This window comes from Salvia hispanica, chromosome 3 (genome assembly GCF_029641045.1).
Source record: "Salvia hispanica isolate PSC_SH4W2 chromosome 3, Shi_PSC_v1, whole genome shotgun sequence".
NCBI classification, from domain to species: domain Eukaryota; kingdom Viridiplantae; phylum Streptophyta; class Magnoliopsida; order Lamiales; family Lamiaceae; genus Salvia; species Salvia hispanica.
Genome location: NC_142694.1, coordinates 49,039,429 through 49,066,084, shown reverse-complemented (window position 1 = coordinate 49,066,084; position 26,656 = coordinate 49,039,429). Strand labels below are relative to the sequence as shown.

The window sequence follows — 26,656 nt, the reverse complement described above, 5'->3', positions numbered from 1 at the left end:
TATATGTGAAAAAGCAAACGTTTCATTTCTAATTCGATTGTAAGAAAATTGGTACCATTATCTTTTTGTAGCAAGAGTATTTGTAAGAAAATTTGTAGCAAGAGTATTTTGTAAGCAAACTTATATTATTATTTTGTTTCTTATTCCCTTTATTTTTGTAGCAAGAGTATTCGTAAGAAAATTTGTACTATTATCTTCATTGTACATTTGTAATTTGATTTTAGGAGCTATATGTTTCATTTTGAAAACTGATTTTACAAAATTGATATTAATAAATAAATAAAATGGAAAGAGAGTAAAGTCCTTTTGAAAACTTATTTTACAATATAGTGTATTAAATATGTCAACACGAATACATGAAAACGTAAATATGGTTTTATATTGACATCATCCATGTATTATATTGACATATTTTGCAAGTTGCATTAACGTAATTTGCTGCACGAATTATATGAAAATTCATGAAAATATTATCAAATTTTGACATCGAAATATACTTATCTAGAACTAGTTGGAATACTTATAAAATTATCTTTAATTTGATATATGTTGTGTAAAAAAAATAATTTAAACCGAGATAGTTATATGCATTTAAAGTTTTGAGATATTTTTTAAAAGTTAGTTATAATTTTTTTTAATTAACAGTAATACAATTGACATTTTTTGTACACTGTATTGATACTCGTGGTTTAATGATCTTATGGGTCGATTTAATGATCCAATGTCTATCATTTAATCGTACTTAGCAATTTAAGGGTGAGTTAGCAATATAACGCAATCTGAGAATATATTCCACTAATATGGAACTTTAACACCATTAAGGATGAGTTAGCAATATAACGCAACGTGAGAATATACTCCACTACTAATATGGAACTTTAATAACATATCCATATGCAACCGTCACGTACAAGTAAACGCTTGGATTAATTGGACTTAATTAGAAACTGATAGCATCATTTTATTACATGGCATTGTTATAATCTCAACTGGCCTTATTTAGTAATTTTCGATAGGATGGTAGTGTTAATTGGGCCGGAGGCGGCGGTTGCATTCTTCAATCTCTTTGGAGAACTGATGAACGAGTAAATCCATGAATCCGGTAGGCTCCAGCGATTGGCCGTTCCTTTTCTTGTACTCCAAGGTGTAGGTAACTATGTTATCATGTCCATTGCTTTCCACATCACATTTTATTTTGAATTCACTATACAATTTCAATGGATCTCCTTCAATCACCTTGTACGTGATCGATTTCTTCTTCTCGTCGATGCCTTCGACTATCTCCTTCGAGACGTTCTTTGCTCCACCTACTCAAATCACCATCATATTGCGTAAAAAAACAAATTATATACGCACCACATTTTTTGTGAGAACTTGAGAATACTTGTCTGAACTTATGAAGTCAATCTATTGCACTAAAAATGTAACTTTTGCTCCTCATAAAATTGATCACAACATGAAACTAATAATATATATGTCATGATGCTCTTACGATTCATGTGTAACGATCGCGTTTAGTTCATGTTAAAATGAAAGCATAAGATATAATGAGTGATTATACCAACGTTATATGTCCAGTGAATGAGGGAACCGTTGGTTCCCCATGTGTTAGGGAGATATAAAACAGAGAAACAAAAACCGGATATCTGAAAGTCGTGTTTATCACTTTCAGATCAAATCAATTTCGGGGTTCAACCAAAATGTTTGATCGGATAAAATTCAGAATATTAGAAGATCATATGTTTGTATTTTCGATGATATTGAACCAGAAAATGATCAGTAGAAGAAGAAGATGAAACAGTGCAATGAAACAGCTCGACCCCAGCCAGGGGCTCTGCCCCTTGGACCCCGCCAGGGGCTGCCGCCCCTTGGACCCCGCTACCCGGGGGCGCTGCCCCCGGACCCCGTTCATCTATCTAGGAGCTTCGCTCCTAATATTATAACGAATTCAAATAAGCGTGCACTCCGCACCTCCATACATAAATGATGTATCATTATAACAATAACCGATCATTCAAGTTAATCCAATTACACTAAAATATCTAACAATCCTCCCCTATTTTAGTGCAATCCTTGATTAACTAAAACAAGTCATCTCAAACATTCAAACTTTTGCATAAATGAAATATCGTAACGATTGAATTCTATATTAGTACATTACACATTCCAAATATTCGAATACCCCGGGTGTCTCTAAGGATTGAACCCTGGGAACTCACATTGAATACACGAAGATAATGTACACAAAAGTTTACATATGAATAGTTCTATCTTGACACTATATTTTACTAGCCTATGTCCTTATCCTTCATAAACATATCGAAACCAAGTCCCAGCTTCTTGAAGCGGCTAAACTTCATGCTTATATAGGTAGCTCCTTTATTCTTGCACCTACATTTGCAATTTTTCAAAAGAACTATTAAGAATCTATATATTCAACCTCCTTAACTTGTAGGTCCGAACACATACCTTGGAACGATTTTCAAATGTGTTCCAATCTCCAACATTAAGTTTTCCACATTGAATTCTGCATCTAGTGTCATACTAAATGGGAATTGGGTATCTTAATATCAGAGATTTGTAGTGGACTTTAATCCCATCCCTATAGCCGATTTGTACACAAGATCTCTACTTAACCCTTTAGTTAAATGATCGGCTAAGTTGTCATGAGTTCTTACAAACTCCACAGATATCACACCATCCAAAATAAGTTCACGAATCATGCCATGTCTAACACCTAAGTGTCTTGACTTTCCATTATACACTTGACTATATGCCTTAGCCAAGGTAGCAGCACTATCACATCTGATAGATATAGGTGATATCGGTTTAGGCCACAATGGAATCTCATATATCAAATTTCTTAGCCATTCAGCCTCTTTACCAGCTGCTGCTAATGCCACAAACTCCGATTCCATTGTTGAATTTGTTATACAAGTTTGTTTCTTTGATGCCCAACATATAGCACCACCTCCAAGACGGAATACCCAACCACTTGTGGAAAAATGATCTTCCATATTGGTGATCCAACTTGCATCCGAATAACCTTCAAGAACAGAAGGAAATCTAGAATAAGTCAACTTATAATCCATTGTTCCTTTTAAGTACTTAAATACTCGATTCATTGCTTGCCAATGGATTAAACTTGGATTATGAGTATATCGACTCAATTTTCCAACTGCATAGTACTAATCATAGCATACATTAGTGATCCAATAGCCTTCGAATATTCAAGCTGATACATAGCAACTCCTTTATTAGGCATGAGTTTTGCACTAGGATCAAAAGGAGTCTTAACTGAAGAACAATCTTTGAAGTTGAACTTTTCCAACACTTTCTCAATATAATGTGATTGAGAAATGGAAATTCCTTGTTCTCCATGTGTGATCTTAATTCCAAGAATCACATCAGCCTTCCCCATGTCTTTCATTTCAAACTTAGATGACAAAAATTCTTTTGTTTTATCAACTTGATCTTGGTCAGTACCAAAGATCAACATGTCATCTACATATAAGCAAATGATAACTCCTTTACCGGTAGCATCAAATTTGCTATATACACACTTGTCTGCTTGGTTTAATACAAAACCATTCGACAACACCACGTCATCAAACTTTTGATGCCATTGCTTGGGGGCTTGCTTTAGTCCAAAAGAGATTTTACCAACTTACAAACCTTATGTTCATTACCAGGCATGACAAAGCCTTCTGGTTGTTTGATATAAATCTCTTCCTTTAATTCACCATTCAAGAAGGCAGTCTTAACATCCATTTGGTGAATTACAAGATTATGTATAGCAGCAAGTGCTAACAATAATCTAATTGTGGAAATCCTAGCAACAGGAGCATAGGTATCAAAGTAGTCAATGCCTTCCCTTTGTCTAAAGGCTTGGATAACCAATCTGACTTTATACTTGTCTATGCTTCCATCCACCTTCATCTTCGTTTTGAAGATCCATTTGCTATTTAAAGCTTCACAACCGGGTGGTAAATCAGTCAGTATCCAAGTACCATTTTGGATTATAGAATCCATCTCCTCTTGGATTGCCTCTTTCCAAAAAGCGGAATCTCTTGAAGCCATAGCTTCTTTGTAGGTCCTTGGATCATCACCAATAGTAAAGCAATACTGATATTGAAATTAATTTCATTTCTTGATCCTTCAAGTAAGTACAATTGGAAATCATTTCCAAAGGACTTAGCTTTTCTTGCTCTACCCTAGCCTCAGGAGGTGTACCTATCACCTTTCCAGTAACATCATCAGAGTTACTAGACCTTGCAATCATGCCTCCAGGTTTAGGTATAGACGTGAATCTATCCTCATTGCCAAAATCAGCATCCCTTGACTCAATAATAGAGTGCACATATACATAGTCATTAGGTTCTAAGACATAGAACCTATAACAAACATAATTTTCTGAATACCCCAGAAACACACAATCTATGCCTCTTTGACCTATGGTTTTCATTTTAGGGTCAGTTAGTCTTACCACTGCTCGACAACCCCAAACTCTAAGATAACTCAATTTTGGAGGTTTCTTATGCCAAAGTTCATAAGGGGTAATCTTGTTCCTTTTGTTAGGAACTCTATTCAACAAATAACAGGCTGTTAACATAACCTCACCCCAAAATCCTTCACTTAGGCCAGAATAACACAACATTGAATTAATCATTTCTTTCAACGTTCTATTCTTTCTTTCAACTACACCATTTTGTTGTGGTGTATATGGAGCAGTCGTTTGATTTACTATACCAGTCGATTCAAAATACGCTGGATCATAATACTCACCTCCCCTATCAGTGCGAAGAGTTTTAATCTTCACACCATGATAAAGCTCTACACTTTCCTTAAAGATTTTAAATTTATCAAGAGATTCATCTTTTGAATGACATATATAGACATGGCAAAATCTAGTAGCATCATCAATAAAAGTAACTACATACTTTTTATTACCAAGTGATGGAGTCGAATGAAAATCACACAAGTCACTATGTATAAGTTCTAATACCTTAGTTTCTTTATTTACATTCTTATTGAAAGGTTGTCTAGTTATTTTAGTTAACATGCAAGTTTTACACCTTTCATTATTCAACTCGAAAGCAGGTATCAAACTCATTTTCGACATATCTTTTAATCTCTTATAATGAACATGTCCAAGTCTAGCATGCCACAATTCTGATTTACTAACATGATTACCAATACTTGAAGAGGTCATGCAAACAGAATTATTCACAAAAGAGACATCTAGATTCAACCTAAACATGCCACAAAGATAACCAAAGCCAATAAAATTACCATGCCTTGACAGAATGTATTTATCACTTTCTAATACTTGTTTATAGCCACAACTATTCAATACAATACCAGAAACTAAGTTTTTACGAATTCCAGGTACATACATAACATTTTCTAACAATAACGAATTTCCAGAGGTAAATACTAGGCTAACAGATCCTATTCCTTTGATTGGTTCTGTTGCAACATTGCCCATCTTCAAGGAAGATCCATCTTCAATTGGTTTAAAGTCCTTGAACCATTGACGATCCTTGCATACATGACATGTTGCACCCGAATCAATCCACCATGAGATATCATCATCCTGCACATAAAATGCTTCAGAGATTATTGATGCATAATAATTCTCAACCGAATGATCATTAGGTACAAAAGATGAACCTGATTGCTTTTCCGGATCCTTGGATCCATTTTGACCAGCCTCGTTTTTCCCTTTTCCTCCACCCTTTCCAGACTTACAATCCTTCTTGAAGTGCCCGGATTTGCCACACTTCCAGCAAGTCAGTTTGGGCTTCTTATTCCCATCCTTACTGTTATAACCTTGAAACTTCCGTTTCCCTTGAAACTTACGTTTCTCTTTACCAGCCTTTGAGGATTCACCCTCTTCCACCATGTTCACAGAAGAACCGACCACATTTTTAGTATTACCATCAGAACTCTTTTCCATATCACGTATGGACTGTTCAATTTGGAAATCACTTCCAAGTTCGACCAAGTTCAGTTCCTCCTTCTTGTGTTTCAGATTATTTTTAAAATCCTTCCAAGAAGGTGGCAATTTATCGATAATACTAGAAACAGAAATAGATTCATCCATTTTCATATCATATTGGGAAAACTGTCCCAATATCCTCAACAATTCATTGTATTGTTCCATGACAGGCCTCGAATCAACCATTTTATAGTTGATAAAGTTACCAACAAGAAATTTCTTGCTAGAGGCATCTTCTGCCATATACTTGGCTTCGAGAGAATCCCACAATTCCTTAGCAGACTCTACATTTTGATACACATCAAAGAGGGAATCAGACATACCATTTAAGATGTGACCACGATATATGTAGTCATCGTTCTCCCACTTCATCCGCCTCCTCGTCTGTTCCAGAGTTTCATTATCAACAGCCTCGGGCATGGGAGTACTCAGAACGTACACCACCTTGAGATTTGTCAGCATGAAATGCATCTTCTTTTGCCAGCGTCTAAAGTTCTGGCCAGCAAACTTATCTAACTTTGCGAACCCTTTCGCTCCTTCCTTCATCGTTTCTTTGTTCGACATATTGATTTGATCTTTGTTAGGGAGATATAAAACAGAGAAACAAAAACCGGATATCTGAAAGTCGTGTTTATCACTTTCAGATCAAATCAATTTCGGGGTTCAACCAAAATGTTTGATCGGATAGAAGATCATATGTTTGTATTTTTGATGATATTGAACCAGAAAATGATCAGTAGAAGAAGAAGATGAAACAGCGCAATGAAACAGCTCGACCCCAGCCAGGGGCTCTGCCCCTTGGACCCCGCTACCCGGGGGCGCTGCCCCCGGACCCCGTTCATCTATCTAGGAGCTTCGCTCCTAATATTATAACGAATTCAAATAAGCGTGCACTCCGCACCTCCATACTTAAATGATGTATCATTATAACAATAAACGATCATTCAAGTTAATCTAATTACACTAAAATATCTAACACCATGTACCAGCTAAGAGATCACAAGAGTGAACAGTTTGAGGAGCGACTTTGGAGAATTGATGGGGGAACAAAAATAGGTTGAACAAATCCCCCTCCCACTTTATATTTCTTTGTGATACAAGCTTACCCATCTCTATCTTTGCTCCTTTAGTTACTGCTATTTCACAACATTATTTCTTATATATATATATACTTCAAAAGGCCTATGCTATCTTATTTTATTTTGTGCGTCTACTCTATCTATCATGAGATTCAATTCGATCCTTACTCTCACCTTTATTCTACATTATTGTTGTGTTCCATAACATTCTCCATTTAGAATTTGATTCCCCTTTACCTAATTTTCACAATATTCTCCTAGCATTTGGATTTTTTATACTACTACTAGATGTCCTTTTCACATAATCGAATTTTGCTATATTTATTTCCCAGTTTGGTCCTGTAAAAATATGATCAAAATAGTCTGATAATGTATGCCGCTTATCATATGTGATTTGGGCATGGACTTAAAAAAAATTATTTATATTATTATTATTTTAATATCTATCCTTAAAATTTTTATTTTATTTTTATTATTTTTAATGTATATATTACATATTTCACTAATTTCTCTTAATAATTTTTTATTTTAAGTAAATTCACTTTTGTTAACTTTTTATACTCACATTTTATTGTAAAACTAGTATTAACCCTTGCGCTATGCGCAGCTTAATATTTGTATTTTATTAATTTAATATTAAGAAAAATTAAACAAAATAAGAAATAATATCATAAAAAATAAACTACTAACACGAGAATTGATATGCTGTGGGACAATTGCTTAGACATTGAGTGCTCCTTCCAGGTCAGTAATTTTTTATTATTATTTTCTTTATACAAAATTTTCTATCCTCCCTTAACGCTATTTACTCTGGAGATCCAAAATTCTCATGCACTCCCATATCTCTTTTTGTAATAACTAGTGTTAACACCTGTGCTATGCACAGGACAAAAGATTTTTATATAATGAAGATATAATATCTTAAAATAAAGAATATAGAGTAAATAAGTATAAAAATATATTTACAGATAAAAACTAATTGAAATAAGTATTTGTAATATTATAAACAACAACAAAAAATTATTTGTACAATTGTACTTCTCTTAACCCACTCTCAATGAAACATTTCACATTTAGGCAGATAATTGTATACTTTTTTTAATATTTGTTATGAGTGCAGTACAAAATAAAAGAAATAACAAAAGAGGAGATGTGTGGATGAAATAGAATAAGATATACAAATAAAGAAAAATGTAATACTACTATTTACAAAAGAAAAAAAAAGCAAACTATTTGAACAAAAAAATAGCTCACCAATTTCGATTAACAAAATCAACTCAATTATAACTATGTGTACTTCTAATAATTTAAATATAAATATATTTATAAATTATATATCTTGAATATAAATATATATACGTATTTATAAGTAAGTCAACAAATTTAATTAAACTAATATATTATATATAAAATTGTATATTACTATACACAACAACAATTAATGTTATGCAATATTGTTCTTTGTTTGATAATGGTATTAATTTAGTTTCACTTTACATCATTATTTATTGGTGTTTCATATTTACTTGGTTTAGCCACATTTGAATTCAATATGAACATATTTCAAACCCCTCTCTCTCGTAACTCTCAGGTATCGGGCTTGTCGGTGTTCGAGTCAAGCCGCCACTGCCGTCGGCTCTCCTTTCCTTCTCTTTATTTTGTTACCGCCGCTGTCGGTCCTCCTGCACCGCCGCCGGCGAAGTAACCCATCCTGCACAGCAGCGTCGCCACCGCTTCATCTTCATTTTCGGCATCTCTCTCGTCGCCTCACCCGCCAGTTGTCACCGGAGCCGTCGTCGGATTCCAGATCTATTGTGCTGCAATCGCAAAATCAGAAAATCAGTCCACAAAAAATCATATAATTAGTCCTCGTCATCCATCGGTGGAGGCTTGGAGCTGTCGCCGATTGCAAGAAAAAAATCAGATAATTAGTCCACTAAAATGCAAATTTAATTAATGGTGTAGGTATATATAAATGTTTAATCTTATTTGAGAAGTCAATATTGCTCAATAGGAGCTGCCTTTTTTCTATCAAGTGATTGGCATTTTTCAAAATGACCTTTTGGTAAACAAAATAGCTTCACGTTTTTCCTCCAAAAAGGACAAAAATATCTTTTTAATAAACTCTTTAGTAAGATAAGAATTGATTTGTTAATTTTGCTAGTATAGATATAACGGAATTGTATTTCCTATATGTAACGGAAGATTATTCAATTCTTGATAATTAACAAAAATAAAACAGCATTTAAACAAAATAACCCCATCAATTCAATAAATCATAAATCAATTCAATTAATCACGGAGCGATACCATGCAGGATTATGTTATAAATTATTTTTGGAAATTTTAAAAAGTTCAAATAGCTTTCACTTATCTTTGATTATTTTTAGTGATATTGAAAACTAAAAATATAGTACCCTTCCATCTCATAATAGAATTAAGAAAATAATATCATTATATACAATACACTTCACAAAAAGGAAAATGTATTATAAAGATGATTAATAATTTTACCATACAAATAATTATATATATTTATATTCATTACAATAATTTAATTATACCACAATAAATTTGATTTACAAACCAATAAGTATTTCTTACAATGACTCAACTATTTTGGCATGACCCGAAAGAAATAAAAATTGTTAGTTAGTATAGTTTGCTAACATGAATTTATTTGAAAATTTATTATAATCAAAATAAAAAGTAATAATAATAACATTTAAAATTTAGGGTTTGGTATTCTAGTTTTTATTTTTAATTTTAATATATTAGTTTTTATTTACTTATAATCAACTTACTTGAAGTTTTATAAAAAGCAGTAGTAATTTATTAGAATAATTTCTTAAATATCAACTTTCTTTAAATCTCATTCTAAAAATTTATTACTACTCCATAACTTTGTAGAGTTAATAATAAATCTTAATTATTTTTTAATATTATAATATACTAATATCCATATATATATATATATACTATCATTGATGATTTAAAATATAGTATAAGATCATTGATGATTTAAAATTTGACAAATGTATTAATTTATGACGATATACTAATATTTATGGTACTAAAGACGTCGTATTTTTATTAATTAAATATCTTTTTTCCAAACCTGTTTTTTCTATTTATTGATGACATGAGTATTTCTCAATATATATACGTATGTGTCATGTGACTAAAGTCGTAACCTAAATACCAAATATTATTAGTACTATACATAAATTACTCCATTTTTAATTAACCGTAATCTTCAAATCTACAGAGGTGCCGCCGTCATTTCCCTCTCTCCCTGCTCTGTTTCTCTCGTCTACGCCACCGCTCCCTCCGCCCTACTTCCTGCTCGCCAAGCCTCTCCACCGCTGTGCATCCCTAGTTCTACCGCCTGCTTCAGCTATCCCACCAACCTCGGGCAGCCGCCGCCGCCGCCCACACCGGCAGTTCTCTCGCTCAGCCGCCTCCCGCCTCCCACTGCTTCTCTTTACCTCCTTCGTCTCCTTTTCTTCTTCTCGCCATTATCTCAGACCTCTCTCGATATCACGCCCCTAAAATGTAGATTTAATTAATGTCGTGGGTATATATAAATGTGTAATCTTATTTGAGAAGCCACTGCATTGCTCAATAGGAGTTGCCTTTTTTTTATCTAATGGTTGCCATTGTTTAAAATGACCAAAAGGATAAACAAAATAGCTTCATATTTTCCCTTCAAAAAGGGCAAAAATGTCTTTTCAATAAACTGACACTTTAGATTAGTAAGTTTTTCTGTACGTCTCTCCTTCTACCAGTTCTCAACTTTTATCACAGATTATGAGAATGGTAGCAAAAAGGAAGGAGATGAAGAAAATTATCTTGAATTCGATTTTGCTAATTCGCAAATTCTCCATAAATATTCTCTTTTTATTTGCAACAACCAATACTCATACACACAATTATTATCTCTGACCTCGAAGGAGAGCCTACTGTCGCACAACAGTTGTCCTTCAGCATATCAATCCTCATGTTAGCATGTTAAAAAATTATGAGTTAAATTTAAATAAGTTATAAATCAAACCAACATGAAATATTTGTTAATTAGAACACTTATGTCCTTGTCCTAGACTAATTAATTAAAACTAATCTAGCCCAAACACCCATGTCCTCTTTCAAACAAATGGTCAACACCCCAACTCACCACTACTGCTATCTCTCTTCACATCTCCTTCTCCCGGCCGGAAATCAGCGCCGTCGCCAGCGTTCAACGGCACCTCACTGCCGCTGTTCCACCTCGTCACTTCTCCCCTCCTTCCTTCTTCCTCTCTGTCCCACTAAATCTCGAACGTATCATATTGCATCACAAATAAATTTTAGGATATGGACAAAACTTACGATTAAAAATCTTTTTTCCATGATATTGTTCTAATCCAATATTTTTATAGGATAAAATCAAGTAAACACGCTCTAAGCAATGAGACAAAATCGACTAAAATAACTCTTTGGTAGATTACAAATGTGTTTATCACCATGTAGATATGTGATGTTTTCAGCTGCCAAGTTAATATTACGATCGTTGAAAATTTTTGTGAGATTTATACTCCCAAAAATGACATGTTAAGAACCTAATACTCTCTCCGTCTACAAATGATAGACTCAGTTTGACTAGGCACGAGTTATAAGAAATGAAATGTAAAGTGAATGGAAAAACATGGCATAAGGTGGATTATATTTACTATATACTCCTATTACTTTTATAATAAAATGTGAGTGAGATAAAGTTAGTGGAATGTGTGGTCCATTATCAAAAATCATAAGAAAGTAAATAAGTAAATGGACATTTATAGGTGGACGGACGAAAATGGCAAAACGGAACGATTATTATAGACAGAAGGAGTAGTAATTCTCACAGCCTTATTTTTGTGGAACGTACATTAATTATATTCTGAAGAAGATGAACCTTATTCACTACGGACATGAATCCAACAATCATCAGTGTCTGAACTTGTGGAGGATCCCACCCGCTAAATAAGGAGCAACTCGTTCAAGTTAGGAAGCACATATTGATGTGTTAAAGAAGTTGATGAAGGCGTGAATGAACTCATCGGATGATCAAATTTGCAAGAGGGCCCGAATTTGCACACTCCATACTGTGCGTAGTAAGAACAAAGTGGCGCCCCTGAGAAATATGGTGCACAATGTTTAGAAACACGAGCTATGAATAGTGTCTTTATGCATACCCATCATACAAATGAATCACAAGTCCACAAATTAAGACTAATCAGTATTTTCAACATACTACCTCCTCCCTTAAAAATAGAAACTTTCTAAACTTTCTATTTTAGGAAGTGAACTCCACAATCTAATAAAACTACTTTCGCTACTTTTTCTCATACTCTCTCCTACTTTACCCATTGTTCTCTTCCTCTTTCTTACTTTACCAATTGTGCATTAAACCCGTACTGTTTCAAAAGTTTCTACTTTTTAAAGACGGAGGTAGTAACATTTTAAGTTCAGGAGAAAAATGAAAGCTTACTGGACGTAGTGGCAGACTCGCTGGGCTAAGTGCACAATTGGTCCTTGACACACTCTACCCTGGTGGATGGTTGAACTTACATGTAGTTCCAAATTTACAATCCCCAGTTCTTAGATAGTACTGACATTCTGGCTGGCCGGGTCTACTTTTTTACTCCCCCTTGAGGGGCCAGCAGAGGATGCAGTGGAAAGATATGGCCTTGTATAGGTAGTAGCCCAAGGAGGAAACTCGGTTAGCCCATGAACCGGGGTTGCATCAAGTGTTGGCTGACTACTTGGTGACGCAGCCGGACTAACAGGTGCCTGTGCATGTAATTTAAGAATGAGTTAATGGCGCGAAATATGCAATATGGATACCAACTAATTTTCAATTAACTCCAGCCAATGTTGACATGAAGAGATTTGAATGCCCTTAATGAACAATCCTAATTGGATGACATACGCCTAACGCCCATGAACACCTACCCAATATGGAGTCCAGCCAGGAACAGGAGGAGGGATCATAGGAACATAAGAGCCTCGAAGCATAGCAGGCCTGGAAACTGGCAAGTTGCCTTGAATATATTGATGAGAAGATTGAATAGGAGACTGTCCAGTTAAATACATAGCTGCTGAAGCTGGCATTTGTATATGGCTAGCAGGAAGTGGATGATGATATTTACAGGTGACACCAAACCTGCACTGCCCTGTCCTTACATAATATGCACATTCTTTTTGTCCCTGCCAAAACAAGACTATGAAACAGCTGCCAAGATATATTTTTCTCAGAAAGATAATGCTTTAGGAAATGTGGGAATGAAAATGATCATGAAGAGGCACACCGGTCGCAGAGGAAATCCATACAAATTCAGTACCACAGGGGCTGTAGACTCAACTCCTTTCTTGGGCTGCTGATCAGATAATTTACTCAATCCTCTATGCATATAGTCCTACAAATCCATTGTGAATGTGTGAATTGAACAAAAACCAAAATTTCCATGAAGATATATAATGCTAAAATGAAATATGAAGAAATGATTGAAAATTACAGGGTTTAAAATGTATAAACATCACAGATACTAAACAATTGAAAGTCTGAAATGAGACAAAAAATATAATGCTCAATGACAACCGTGTCTTATTTAAAACTTTGATAGAGTTTTCCATTGTCAAAATGATAACCATTAATCACTTATTCAATAGTACGCACAACAAACATGAGTTCCTACTAGATCCAAAGTCATATGTTCTTGTTTACTGGTCATCAAATCTATAACAAAAAGCTGTCACAAATTTTCCACAGGATTGATAAATACCAAAGTCATATGTTCTTGTTTACCGATGAGTTCATACACAAATTTGATCATCAACTTCTTTAACAGAAGATGGTGATTAATATGTGCTTTCTAACATGAACGACTTGCTCCTTAATTAGCCGGTGGGATCCTACACAAGTTCAGACACTGATGATTGTTGGATTCATGTCCCTAGTGATCATTAACTTTCAGTTAATTATTTTCTCATTCTTAATATTTTTAATACTCATTGCATAATTTAATTTGCTACTTCTGGTTTAATTATTTAATATTACGCCGGTGTTAAATTCCAACTAGTCAGTTTGCTGGAATTTAATTCCAGCCAGTCTTTCGTACAATAAAATCTATATATCGAGTACCTCTTTGGTATTTATCAATCTGGCCTTAATTAGGACACAAGTCAATGCAATAACAATCATAACACTCATAGACAATAATTATCTGCCCAAAATGTTAGGATTTATCTGTTTTACGAAAAACCCTCACATATTACCAAGTTATAGCAATGCAGAATTAATGTCATATGCTCATGTACAAAGATTTATGAAATAATAATTTCTGACATACTTTAGTACTCAGCAAGAAGGATTATTCCACTGTGATCCTTTCAATGTCATACCATACTTTCAATGTCATTCGTCATCCCAAAGTAGGTTAGGAGACTTAAAGTTTTTCACACCACAGCCATTCACGATAGGTTTTTCATTACTTATCTGAGTTGTGAAATAGTACTTATTTACTTATACAAGGACTGAACTGAATAAGAGAACTTTTAGTGATGAGACAATCACCATTTACCCTATAATGCGGAAGATCTGGACTCGTTCTAACAATGACAAGATATTGGATAAAATCAACATAATATAGATAACAAATCAATGCAACAAATTACTTTATTCTCATAAAATTGGGAAACAATTATAAACATACAAGCAGGTCGGAGCGTGTTTTTAGTATCAACCCAGACACGTTCTGAATGAATTTGGTTATATAGTTATACTACTCCCTCCGTTCCTTCATAGTTGAGTCATTTTTCCATTTTGGGAAGTTCCCTCGTAGTTGAGTCATTTCCATATATAGTAACTTTTTCCTCTTTCTTACTTTACTCTCTCTTACTTTATTCTCTCATACTTTATTCACTTTAGACTTTATTCTCTCCACCTTTTTCTCTTTCTTACTTTTTTATCTATTTATTTAACACACTCAACATTTATTTCTTAAACTCCATGCCGAAAAGTTCCGCCTCAACTATGAGGGAACGGAGGGAGTACCAAATAAGATTTCAAATATGTCAATCTTAAAAAACTAAAAGATTCTGAAAAATCTGAAGATGGTAAAACTCTAACCTCATGACTGGCACAAACAACTTGTAGAACATCGTTTCCACAACTCTCTTGATCATCTTTTATTTTCATGGCTGATTCCACAAGAGAAGGAGAACAATATTCAACTTCAATGAGTTCAAGTGTTGAAATTTCTCCTATAACTTCTGGAATCTCTCTTAGAGACCCGCAAGAGCGAAGCACCAAGCATTTGAGTGTTGGGAATGGGTTTCCCTGAGTTGTCCAGTGCTCGAGATGTGATCCATCAATTAGCAAATATTTAAGCAGGGGAAAATAGTCATCATTTGTTTCCCATGTGTTACCATAGCAAGCATGACGTAGTAGTTTGAGGATTTCCAGTTTTGGCAACAAACCCACAATGGCCATATCTTTCCAAGGAAATCCCCCACCTACTAAGGTTAACTTTTTCAATGTACTAGGAAAACTAGGATTTTCCCTTCTCCACAAGAAACCTCCATACCCAATCACTTCCAAATTTCAAGTTGATGCAAATCCTGGAGACGATGAAGGTCAAATGATTGAGTTTGAGTGGTTGCACTTGTATAAGTAAGTCCCAATCTCTTGACATTTGGAATTAATTGTAGGATCTTTTCATTCCATACAAGATCTGCTACAAGAAAAAGAGTTTGGATATTTTCTAGAGGAAGGTTTAATCCTTGAATTGGATAAGGCAGCATATAAGGAGAATGGAAGAAAAGATGCCTTAACTGTGGCAACACCCAAATTTCCAATGGCAAAGAGTGATGCACATCATCATCATGTTTTCCCCGTAGCCTTCCGGATGCTAGATGAATGATTAACGTTTGAAGATTCACGAGATTAGACACAACTGATGGAATTCTAAAAGAGCCCATTAAAGCAAGATATCTTAAATGATACAACTCAAATACTTGGGAAGGAAGTTCTTTTAGGTACACACCTAAAGCATCTTATACTCTTAGCAATTTATAACTTCCCAACTCGGCTAGCCAACTGGAAAATTTCTGAATTTGGAAGCATAAAATGGTCCGGAAAGTTGGACCCAAAATATCATCTGCATCAGAACGACTGAAACTTATGCGTCTCTCACTCATCAATCCTTGTGGAAGATCACGTCCATCCATAACATGAATAAAGTCCTCATCACGGGCTTTCTTAATGCACATGTCTCGTACCATATCATGGAGGCTGCAACTCTTGATTTTTCCATCACTCTTTCTACTGGTCACCATTACAAGATTTCTCTTCACAAGATCCTCGAAATACTCCTCAGCCTCATCTTCCAAGCTTTTACTGCCTCCATTTTGATGTTTCAGAAAACCCTCTGCTATCCACAATCTAACGAGTCTTGAAGTGCGAATATTCACATCGTGTAGGAAACCTCCAACATACAAAAAACAAGACCTTAAATGATGAGGCAAGTAGGTGTAGCTCAAAGATAGTATCTCCTCTAGTTCCTGGCCAATAATAGGATTTACATTTTTGGCAATTTTCTCCCAAGAAGCTCTAATCTTATCGACTGGAGACAAGACGCCAGCAAGGAGGACAACAGCAAGAGGTAGTCCCGCGCACCTCCGTGCAATCTCTTTCCCAACATTCTCCAATTGAGGTGGGCAAAGGCTGTCTGGGAACACCTTTTACTTGAGCAAATCCCAACTTTGAGAATCATTCATGAACGACATCTCATGAACATCGCCTGCAGTTTCAGGATAACATGCCACATCCAATTGTCTTGTGGTTAACATAATTCTACTTCCATTATTATCATCCGGAAAGATGCACCTTATATCATCCCAAACACGCTTATCCCAAACATCATCGATTACAACAAGATACCTCCTTCTCTTCAAATATTGAAACACTTTCAATGCAATTTCAGATTCACCAATCTCATCTCCAGACATTTGTTTTTCTACTAATTTAAATGAATCTAAAAGAACTTTCCTAAACCTATGTGGACTGTAATCTTGCGATACCACAACCCATTCCCACACAATGGGGATGACTTGAAGACCGGATGGCGCTCCACAAAGGCGCCTATGTATTGCTAAGATATCTTCACGTAAACCAATGACCGAATCGTTTCCAGCAGCAGCTAGTCTTGATGATGAAGCAGGTTTATAAGCAGGTCGTTCTTCCATGACTTCTCCTGCAATTAAACCGATTTCTTCGGTTACATTTTTGAGCTGATCATCCATTTTGACGCGCGAAGGTTGATGCGATTGGATTCGCTGCCACATAAAGGTTTCGAGAATGTCTTCAATTTTGTAAGCTACATCCCTGATCCTAGTCTCCCAACGGTTGACTTTATGTGGAAACTGTTGAAAGAAGAGAATCAGGAAATTGACATAGTCGTGGATTGACCTAATTATATCTGAAGAGAAGAGGGATTCATTATTGGGATGTGTGGATCGAGCAAGGGAAAGAAGAGCAGCATAAGCTGCCATACTGTGTCAACTACAAATGGAGGATTTGATTTTGAGGCACGAATATAGTTGTATGATTGTACAATTCCAACGAGATGAAAACATGGACGTTTATTTGATTCCCACAGTGCATCTTTTGTTTTTTTTATAGTTAAGCCAACTTTACCTTTTGTTTTTAGGGGAATTGTTTTAAAGTTATCAACTTTCCATGAATTCTGGTTTTTCCCATGAACTTTAAAAAATTCGTGTAATATCACGAATTTTATTGTCGGTTGTCATTTTCCCATGTCAGGTTTTCCGGTCTAATTCAAACTGTTCGTTTCTTATTAAGACAATGTCCAAATTCTTTTATCTTACTATCGGGCCAGCCTATAATAGAAATTTTATCGGGTTTTCGGGCCAGCCTATTGGGTTTACGAGTCTGACCCTAACGGGTTGCGGGTTAATCGAGTTTTGATTTTATTGGGCTATAAATTTCCAGCCATAACCCTCTAAATTTAGCGGTCTATTCGGGTCAGCCCACAGATTACGGGCTACATTGCCATCCCTAGTAGACATATTGGAGAAGACAAAATGGGATTCACATGATAGTTAATTTGTACAATTTGATCCCATGAAGCACCAATATGATGTGATTCATTATGTGAGTCTTTTAAAAAATGAAATGGTATGTTGAGTTCCTTCATCATCAGGTTGGCCAGAGTTTGTATATCGCATATGGAAGTCTAGAAATTCATCTTCCAAATTTGAAAATTCTTCATCCAAAATCCAAATTTGTTTTCCAAAATCAATATCAGAATCGAAATTCATCTTTTAATATCGAAAATTATATTTCAAATTCTAAAAGAGATGCAAGCCCGACAAATTGGAATCCCTCTCGGAGAAGGATTGGGGTGCAGGTGGAATATTTAGGGCATGTGCGTGTAAAATATTTCAATCTTAAGCTAGAGATTGAATGGAGTGCGGTGTGTGTGAGATGTGTATGGGTGTATATTTTGTATGGTCATTGGCTGTTTAAATTTTTAATGAAAATATGATTTTAAAAAAAAGATATAAGGGGAGAGATGATATGATCTATACATATATAAAAAATGAATTTTGGCCATTTTTTTGAAATATTATAAAGTTATGGGATGAATTTGAATATTTACAAAATATGTCATAATCAATGTAGAGAATGAAGGTTGAAAAAAATGTTCATCCACTGGCTTCAATTTTATACAATTATTATGCAATCCATAATGATATTTACGGACATTTATTATTGCCATTATTGGTGGGAATATTTATAAATACGAGGAATAACGACCTTTTGTTGTACGAGTATGAGAATTAACCGAAAAGTTGTAAAGTGAATTATGAGATTATTGCTTCAATGGCCTTCCATTTCATTTTCCAAAATTTATTATACATTTATTCGTTGCTCATTTCATAGAAATACAATGGCAAAAATTATTGTCATTCATTTTAATTTCCAAAATTTGATAACGTTTATGTAACATTTAGGTTTTAATTTTTTGGAAATTAAAAGGTTTTAAAATTTTTACTAATAGGTGAAGAAAGTGAAAAAGTTTTGAGAAGTTATCTTTCATTTTTTGGACTATAAATATGATATTTGGTAACTTAAAATCAACTCACATATTTTTTTCATCACGTTTTTCACTCCCTCCATTTTCTCCAATACACTTCATATTGTTTAACATGAAGTTATGATATTCTTTTTATTTTTTTCTATTATTTTAGTTTGTTTTAAGATTTTCTTTTTTCTTAGTCTACTGATATGCATTTTTTTTACTACCCTAAATTCATCACTAATCTCTAAATTTTCATTAGTTTATGCACTAGATTTCTTTCATTTCACGCGCGTGAAACCTTTGATGGAAGAGGAAAGAAAAGATAGACAAGACAAATACAACAACATGTCCAATATCTGTTAGCTTACAAACTTTTTTCTTGTGGAAACTTTACACTATGTTTCTTATCATTCTGGGTGAGTGAAATTATCTCATCAGACGGTGAAAGTGACAAAAAGATAATCTCCTCCATCACAATTCAAAGAGATTTTTTAAGATATAGAGTCTTCATGAAAAGGTAGTGAGGATCCATTTTGAAGAAAAATTTGCTGAAGTTGATGAAGCTTCCATGACCCTTATATCAGTTGTTTTAAGAATGTGCGCTAAACTTGAAACAATCCAATAAGTAGGATCACTAATTTGTACAGTCATCAATATACAAGAATTAGGATTTGGAGTTTGATGAGGCTTGTTTCACGCATGGTTTTACAAGAGTTTATTATACTAACTGGGTTGATAATGTGCGAAAAAGTGGTGAATTTAAGTGTGCAGGAGCTAGAAAGTGTTGAAACAACAGAATGCAAGAACAACTTGATCAATTCGGAAAATGAGCAAAAAATGGTCCAATCTGAAGGCAAATTAATCAGTTGGAGACAAGTTGATCAAGGGGAGCACTGAGCTGATCAGGCCACCATATGAAGACACAAGCTGATCAAGAGGAGCGCTGAGCTGATCAGGCCACTATGTGAAGACATGAGCTAATCAAGTTGATCAAGAGGAATTCACACATGAAGACGCATCTGCTGAATCATCCTAAATTACTGCAAGGGTAAAATGGTCAACTCAGACGAGAAGTTGCCTTAGGGTTGAAGATTGAAGCCGCTCTATAAATAGAAGTTTTCCACAATAAAGAAGGGACACTCAACGCTACAGTAGTTTAGATAGGTAGTTCTCTTAACTTAGTTTAGTTTAGTTTAGCTTAGCTCTATTGTCCCGACGGTGGAATTGATGACTCCGACGTCGGGATTACATTTCATTCCATGTTTTCAAGACTTTAGTGTAGATTTACATGATGTTGGTCGTTTCAACGGTGGAATTGACGCCTCAATCCTAGAAGCTCCTTCACCACCTTGCTTTGTAGTTAGGTTTAATGGGTTCGGCAAAGGAATTGATGACTCCGGCATTGGACCTCGCTCATTTCCAATTTATTGAAGCTTTGGTTATTTCATTTCCTGTTTACATTTAATTTCATGTTTTTAATGCTTTAGTGTAGATTTACAGTGTGTTGGTAGACTCGATGGTGCAATTGACACATCCATTTTAGAAGCTCCTTCACCACCTTGCTTTCTAGTTAAATTAAATGGGTTCGGCAAAAGAATTGACGACTCCGGAGTTGGATTTTTCTTATTTCCAGTTTATTGAAGCTTACATTTAATTTCATGTTTTCCATACTTTAGTGCATGTTTACAGTGTGCTGGTTGAATCGACAGTGGAATTGACGCCTCCATCCTAGAAGCTCATTCACACCTTGCTTTCTAGTTAGATTTAATGGGTTCGGCAGAGGAATTGACGACTTCGATGTTGGACCTTTGCTTTCTTTGCTGCTTTTGAGATGCTGTAGTTAGATCCCGAGTTTCATCGGAGGAATTGACGACTTCGTCGTTGGATCAAGCTTCTTCACATTATGCTTTCTAGTTAGATTTAATGGTTTCGACAAAGGAATTGACGACTCCGATGTTGGATCCTTGCTTTCTTTACCGCTTTGATTTACTTTCGTGTTGATGATTTATTTACTCGTGTTTCTTGATGCTTTTTACAATTGGTAGTTTAGATGTTTAGATCATTTAGCTTAGCTCTATAGTCTCGGCCGAGGAATTGACAACTCCGACGCCGGGATTACATTTCATTCCATGCTCCCTCAGTTAGATTTAGTTTAAGCTCTCAACCCCAGTTTAAAGTTCAAGTTTCCCACTCCACACTCAAGTGCTTAAGGCGTGGTGGCTAACACCAACCCCGTGTCGTAGAAACAATCTCGAATAGGTCCATGGTCTCTGTGGGTTCGACCCCGTTTTTGCCGCATATACTTAGTAATATTTGTTGCAAAAGTGGAAAACTATAAATCTTGTTGAAAGGAGGGACATGTGCACATGACACACGTACAAAACCTCTCCCTTCAGAGTTATTAAGAGAATACAACAAAGCTTAACAGAACAAAAATTATTAAATTTTATTGATTTATAAAATTTTTATAATTTAATATTTTATGTATTTAATTTTGTATTAATAAAATTTATTGAGTCGTGCAACACACAGGGTTGATACTAGTAAGTACTAACTACTAAGCCCTCAAAAGTATGAACATTTTGTTTGGTACGAGTTTTAATGTTTAATTAATAAAGTAAGAGAGAGATATAAAAAGTTTTTAAAGTTTGGTTAGTGGGAGAGAAAATAATTTTAAAAATTAGAATATTCATATTTTTTCGGTGACACACTATAAAGAAAATACTAGTTCATACTTTTAGGGATGAAAATAATATCCCTCCGTCTCAGTTGTGATAACCCTTTCTTTCTCACACATTCTCTCTTCTACATTATTCTCACTTATAATAAGCTTTCTTTCCACTTTAACTATTTATTGTCATTTTTTTAAAAACAAGTGCAAAAAAAGAAATTGTCATCTTAACTGGGATAGAGGGGCGCCACTGTGCATGGGGAACAGCCGAGTACCCGGCGGAGCCGTGCGGCGGGTGGGACGGTGGTCCCGCGGTGGTCTATTGCGAGCCGCGCATCTACCACATCAGTATTGTCTTTAATTTATTTATTATTATTTTTAATTTTAAAATTTTTATCTATAAAAAATATCTATTTCCAATTTATTTATGTCATTCCATTCCATCCATTTTATTTCTTTTTGTCTAGTAATTTTCTTATAATCCAATTAAAATATACTCCCTTCGTCAGCCATTAGAAGTCTCATTTCTTGTCGGCACAGGTTTTAAGAATGTTAAAAATAGAGGGTGGAATAAAGTTAGTAGAATGGGGTTCCACTTGTATATATTAGTTTTAAATGAAATATGAGTGGAATTAGTTAGTGAAAGGTGGAACCCATTACTATTTATGGTAAAAGTGAACCGAAACTTACCAATTATCAAAAATATGTAAGCGTGTGGCTGAAAGAATTTTACGTGGTTGAAGCATGGCGCAGAAAAGTTCGACTATATTCGTACCTCAACATCTGTATCTTTTCTTTTCTTCATCACTAAACCAAAAGCAAATCTTCCATTTGCAGTTTACACATTATGGCAGCTTATGCAGCTCTCCTTTCCCTTGCTCAATCCACACATCCCAATAATCATTTTCTCTTTTCTTCCGAAGCGAAAGAAATAGTTGGATCTATCCACAACTATGTCAATTTCCTGATACTCTTTTTTGAACAGTTTCCACATAAAGTCAACCGTTGGGAAACAAGGATTAGGGTTGTAGCTTACAAAATTGATGATATTCTCGAAACATTCATGTGGCAGAGAACCCAATCGCATCAACCTTCACGCTTCAAATTGGGTGATCAGCTCGAAAATGTAACCGAAGAAATCGGTTTAATCGCCGGAGAAGTCACGGAAGAGCGACCTGCTTATAAACCTGCTTCATCATCAAAACTACTAGCAGCTACTGGCAACGGTTCAGTCATTGGTTTACGCGAAGATATCTTAGCAATAAAGATGCGCCTTTGTGGAGAGCCATCATCCGGTCTTCAAATCATCCCCATTGTGGGAATGGGTGGGATCGGTAAGACTACACTTGCTAGAGCTGTTTATGATGAACTATGTATCACGAATTATTTTGATGTTTGTGCTTGGGTTGTGGTATCGCAAGATTACAGTCCACATAGGTTTAGGAAAGTTCTTTTAGATTCATTTAAATTATTAGAAAAACAAATGTCTGGTGATGAGATTGATGAATCTGAAATTGCATTGGAAGTGTTTCAATATTTGAAGAGAAGGAGGTATCTTGTTGTAATCGATGATGTTTGGGATAAGCATGTTTGGGATGATATAAGGTGTATCTTTCCGGATGACAATAATGGAAGTAGAATCATGTTAACCACAAGACAATTGGATGTGGCATGTTATCCTGAAACTGCAGGTGATGTTCATGAGATGTCGTTCATGAATGATTCTCAAAGTTGGGATTTGCTCAAGCAAAAGGTGTTCCCAGACAGCCTTTGTCCACCTCAATTGGAGAATGTTGGGAAAGAGATTGCACGGAGGTGTGCAGGACTACCTCTTGCTGTTGTCCTCCTTGCTGGCGTCTTATCTCCAGTAGATAAGATTCAAGCTTCTTGGGAGGAAATTGCTGAAAATGTTAATCCTATTGTTGGCCGGGAACTAGAGGAGATACTATCTTTGAGCTACACCTATTTGCCTCATCATTTAAGGTCTTGTTTTTTGTATGTTGGAGGTTTCCTACACGATGTGAATATTCGCACTTCAAGACTCGTTAGATTGTGGATAGCAGAGGGTTTTCTGAAACATCAAAATGGATGCAGTAAAAGCTTGGAAGATGAGGCTGAGGAGTATTTGGAGGATCTTGTAAAGAGAAATCTTGTAATGGTGACCAGTAGAAAGAGTAATGGAAAAATAAAGAGTTGCAGTCTCCATGATATGGTACGAAACACGTGCATTAAGAAAGCCCGTGATGAGGACTTTCTTCATGTTATGGATGGACGTGATCTTCCACAAGGATTGATGAGTGAGAGACGCATCAGTTTCAGTCGTTTAGATGCAGATGATATTTTGGGTCCAACTTTCTGGACCATTTTATGCTTCCAAATTCAGAAATTTTCCAGTTGGCTATCCGAGTTGGGAAGTTATAAATTGCTAAGAGTATTGGATGCTTTAGGTGTATACCTAAAAGAACTTCCTTCCCAATTATTTGAGCTGTATCGTTTAAGATATCTTGCTTTAATGGGCTCATTTAGCATTCCATCAGCTGTGTCTAATCTCGTGAATCTTCAAACGCTAATCATTCCTCTAGCATCTGGAAGGCTACGGGGAAAGCATGATGATGATGTGCGTCACTCTTTGCCGTTGGAAATTTGGATGCTGCCACAGTTAAGGCATCTTTTCTTCCATTCTCCTTATATGCTGCCTTATCCAATTCAAGGATTAAACCTTCCTCTAGAAAATCTCCAAACTCTTTTGCTTGTAGCAGATCTTGTATGGGATGAAAAGATCCTACAATTGATTCCAAATGTCAAGAGAGTGGGACTTACTTATACAACCACTCAAACTCAGTCATTTGGCCTTCACCATCTCCAGGATTTGCATCAACTTGAAAAATTGGAAGTGATCGGGTATGGATATGGTTTCTTATGGACAAAGGAAAATCCTAGTTTTCCTAGTACATTGAAAAAGTTGACCTTAGTAGGTGGGAGATATCCTTGGAAAGATATGGCCATTGTGGGTTTGTTGCCAAATCTGGAAATCCTCAAACTACTAAATTATGCTTGCTATGGTTTGACATGGGAAACAAATGATGACCATTTTCCTCAGCTGAAATATCTTCTCATTGATGGATCATATCTCGAGCAATGGATAACTGAGAGCAACCCTTTCCCAACACTCAAATGCTTGGTGCTTCATTCTTGCAGGTCGCTAAGAGAGATTCCAGAAGGTATAGGAGAAATTCCAACACTTGAACTCATTGAAGTTGAATACTGTACTGCTTCTCTTGTGGAATCAGCCAAGAAGATAAAAGAGGATCAAGAGAGTTATGGAAACGATGTTCTACAAGTTGTTTGTGCCAGTCATGGGGTTATAGTGTTACCATCTTCAGAATCTTTTATAACTGAAAAGGTATATTTAACGTCAGGAGGTTTGGTGGATGAAGCACCTGATTACTTACACTTCGCTGTCTCATCATCATCATCGTCATCAAGAGTTGCATCGACTAGCAACAGTGCGGTGGTTGGTTTGGACGACGATGTGATGGCAATAAAGTACAGGCTTTATGGGATGTCATTAGAACTCCAAGTAATCCCCATACTGGGAATGGATGGTATCGGTAAGACCACTCTTGCAAGAACTCTTTATGATGATCCACTTACCATTGAGTATTTTGACAATCGTGTTTGGGTTACAATATCACAAGATTATAGTGCACGAAATGTTGTTTTAGGTTTTCTAGATTCAAAAAGGTCAGAAGAAGCCCAATGGATCATAGAGGAGAAAACTAATGATTTTGAGACTAACGAATATGAGGCTGATGATTTTCCAAAAGTGTTCAAAAGATTAAAGGATAGGAGGTATCTGATTGTTATGGATGGTGTTTGGAGCTCAGAGGTTTGGGATGATGTGAGGAACGTATTTCCAGATGATGGTAATGGAAGTCGAATCATGTTAACCACAAGACTAGCGGATATAGCTTCTTATGTCGACTCTAATAGTCCTCCTCATCAGATTAAACTCATGGATGTTTCTCAAAGTTGGGATTTGCTTAAGGGAAAGATTTTTGCAAACAACAGCTGCCCACCTGAGTTGGAAGGTATTGGGAAAGAGATTGCAAAAAGCTGTGCAGGGCTGCCTCTTGCTGTCGTCCTTGTTGCTGGAATCCTGTCTACAACGAATATGACTCCATCTTCCTGGGAGAAGATTTCCCAGAATGTAAAGCCCATTGCTGGTCAAGCAGGGCTAGTGAAGATACTATCACTGAGCTACACGCACTTGCCTCATCGTTTGAGGCCGTGTTTTCTATTTATTGGATTGTTTCCAGAAGATGAAAATATCAGTGCTTCAAAACTTATCAGATTGTGGTTAGCTGAGGGCTTCTTAAGGCATCAAAATGAATGCAATAAAAGCTTGGAAGAGGAGGCAGAGGAGTATTTGGAGGATCTTATCAAGAGAAATCTTGTAATTGTGACTAGTAGGAAGACTGATGGGAAAATCAAGTATTGCGGAGTCCATGATATGGTACGAGACTGGTGCATATGGCAAGCACATGATGAGAAGTTTTTGTGGGAGTCGGTGGCGAGATATTTTCAGTAAATTATACTCTTCCTCTGTCTCATAATATATGTCACACTTTTCCTTTTAGTTTGTCTCACATAAAATATCACATTTTTAAAAAATATATTCTCTCACATTAATTTTAATATACTATTTTCTCCGGTCACTTAACACACAAAACATCTTCTAAAATTTCATGCTATTACCTAAATGTAACTTTTATTATAG

General features: G+C 35.5%; 2 protein-coding genes and 1 pseudogene across 3 annotated transcripts; 1 reads left to right on the top strand and 2 right to left on the bottom strand.

The window, feature by feature from the left end:
* Positions 1 to 1,016: 1,016 nt before the first annotated feature.
* LOC125210262 (kirola-like) lies at positions 1,017 to 7,153 on the bottom strand. The gene is made up of 3 exons (XM_089066295.1): positions 6,984 to 7,153; positions 1,562 to 1,605; positions 1,017 to 1,307 (listed from the first exon to the last, which is right to left on the bottom strand). Exons 1-3 carry the CDS (start codon positions 7,109 to 7,111, stop codon positions 1,027 to 1,029), a joined length of 453 nt encoding a protein of 150 aa, XP_088922421.1. The 5' UTR covers positions 7,112 to 7,153; the 3' UTR covers positions 1,017 to 1,026.
* A 4,913-nt stretch (positions 7,154 to 12,066) lies between these two features.
* Positions 12,067 to 17,652, bottom strand: LOC125210261 (putative late blight resistance protein homolog R1A-3; annotated as a pseudogene). The gene is made up of 5 exons (XR_016136831.1): positions 15,230 to 17,652; positions 13,410 to 13,517; positions 13,054 to 13,308; positions 12,590 to 12,891; positions 12,067 to 12,232 (listed from the first exon to the last, which is right to left on the bottom strand). The product of XR_016136831.1 is annotated as a putative late blight resistance protein homolog R1A-3 (transcript).
* Positions 17,653 to 22,652: 5,000 nt separating this feature from the next.
* On the top strand, positions 22,653 to 26,515 carry LOC125216501 (putative late blight resistance protein homolog R1A-3). The gene has a single exon (XM_089068781.1). The coding sequence runs from the start codon at positions 22,724 to 22,726 to the stop codon at positions 26,465 to 26,467; it is 3,744 nt and encodes a 1,247-aa protein (XP_088924907.1). The 5' UTR covers positions 22,653 to 22,723; the 3' UTR covers positions 26,468 to 26,515.
* Positions 26,516 to 26,656: the final 141 nt, after the last annotated feature.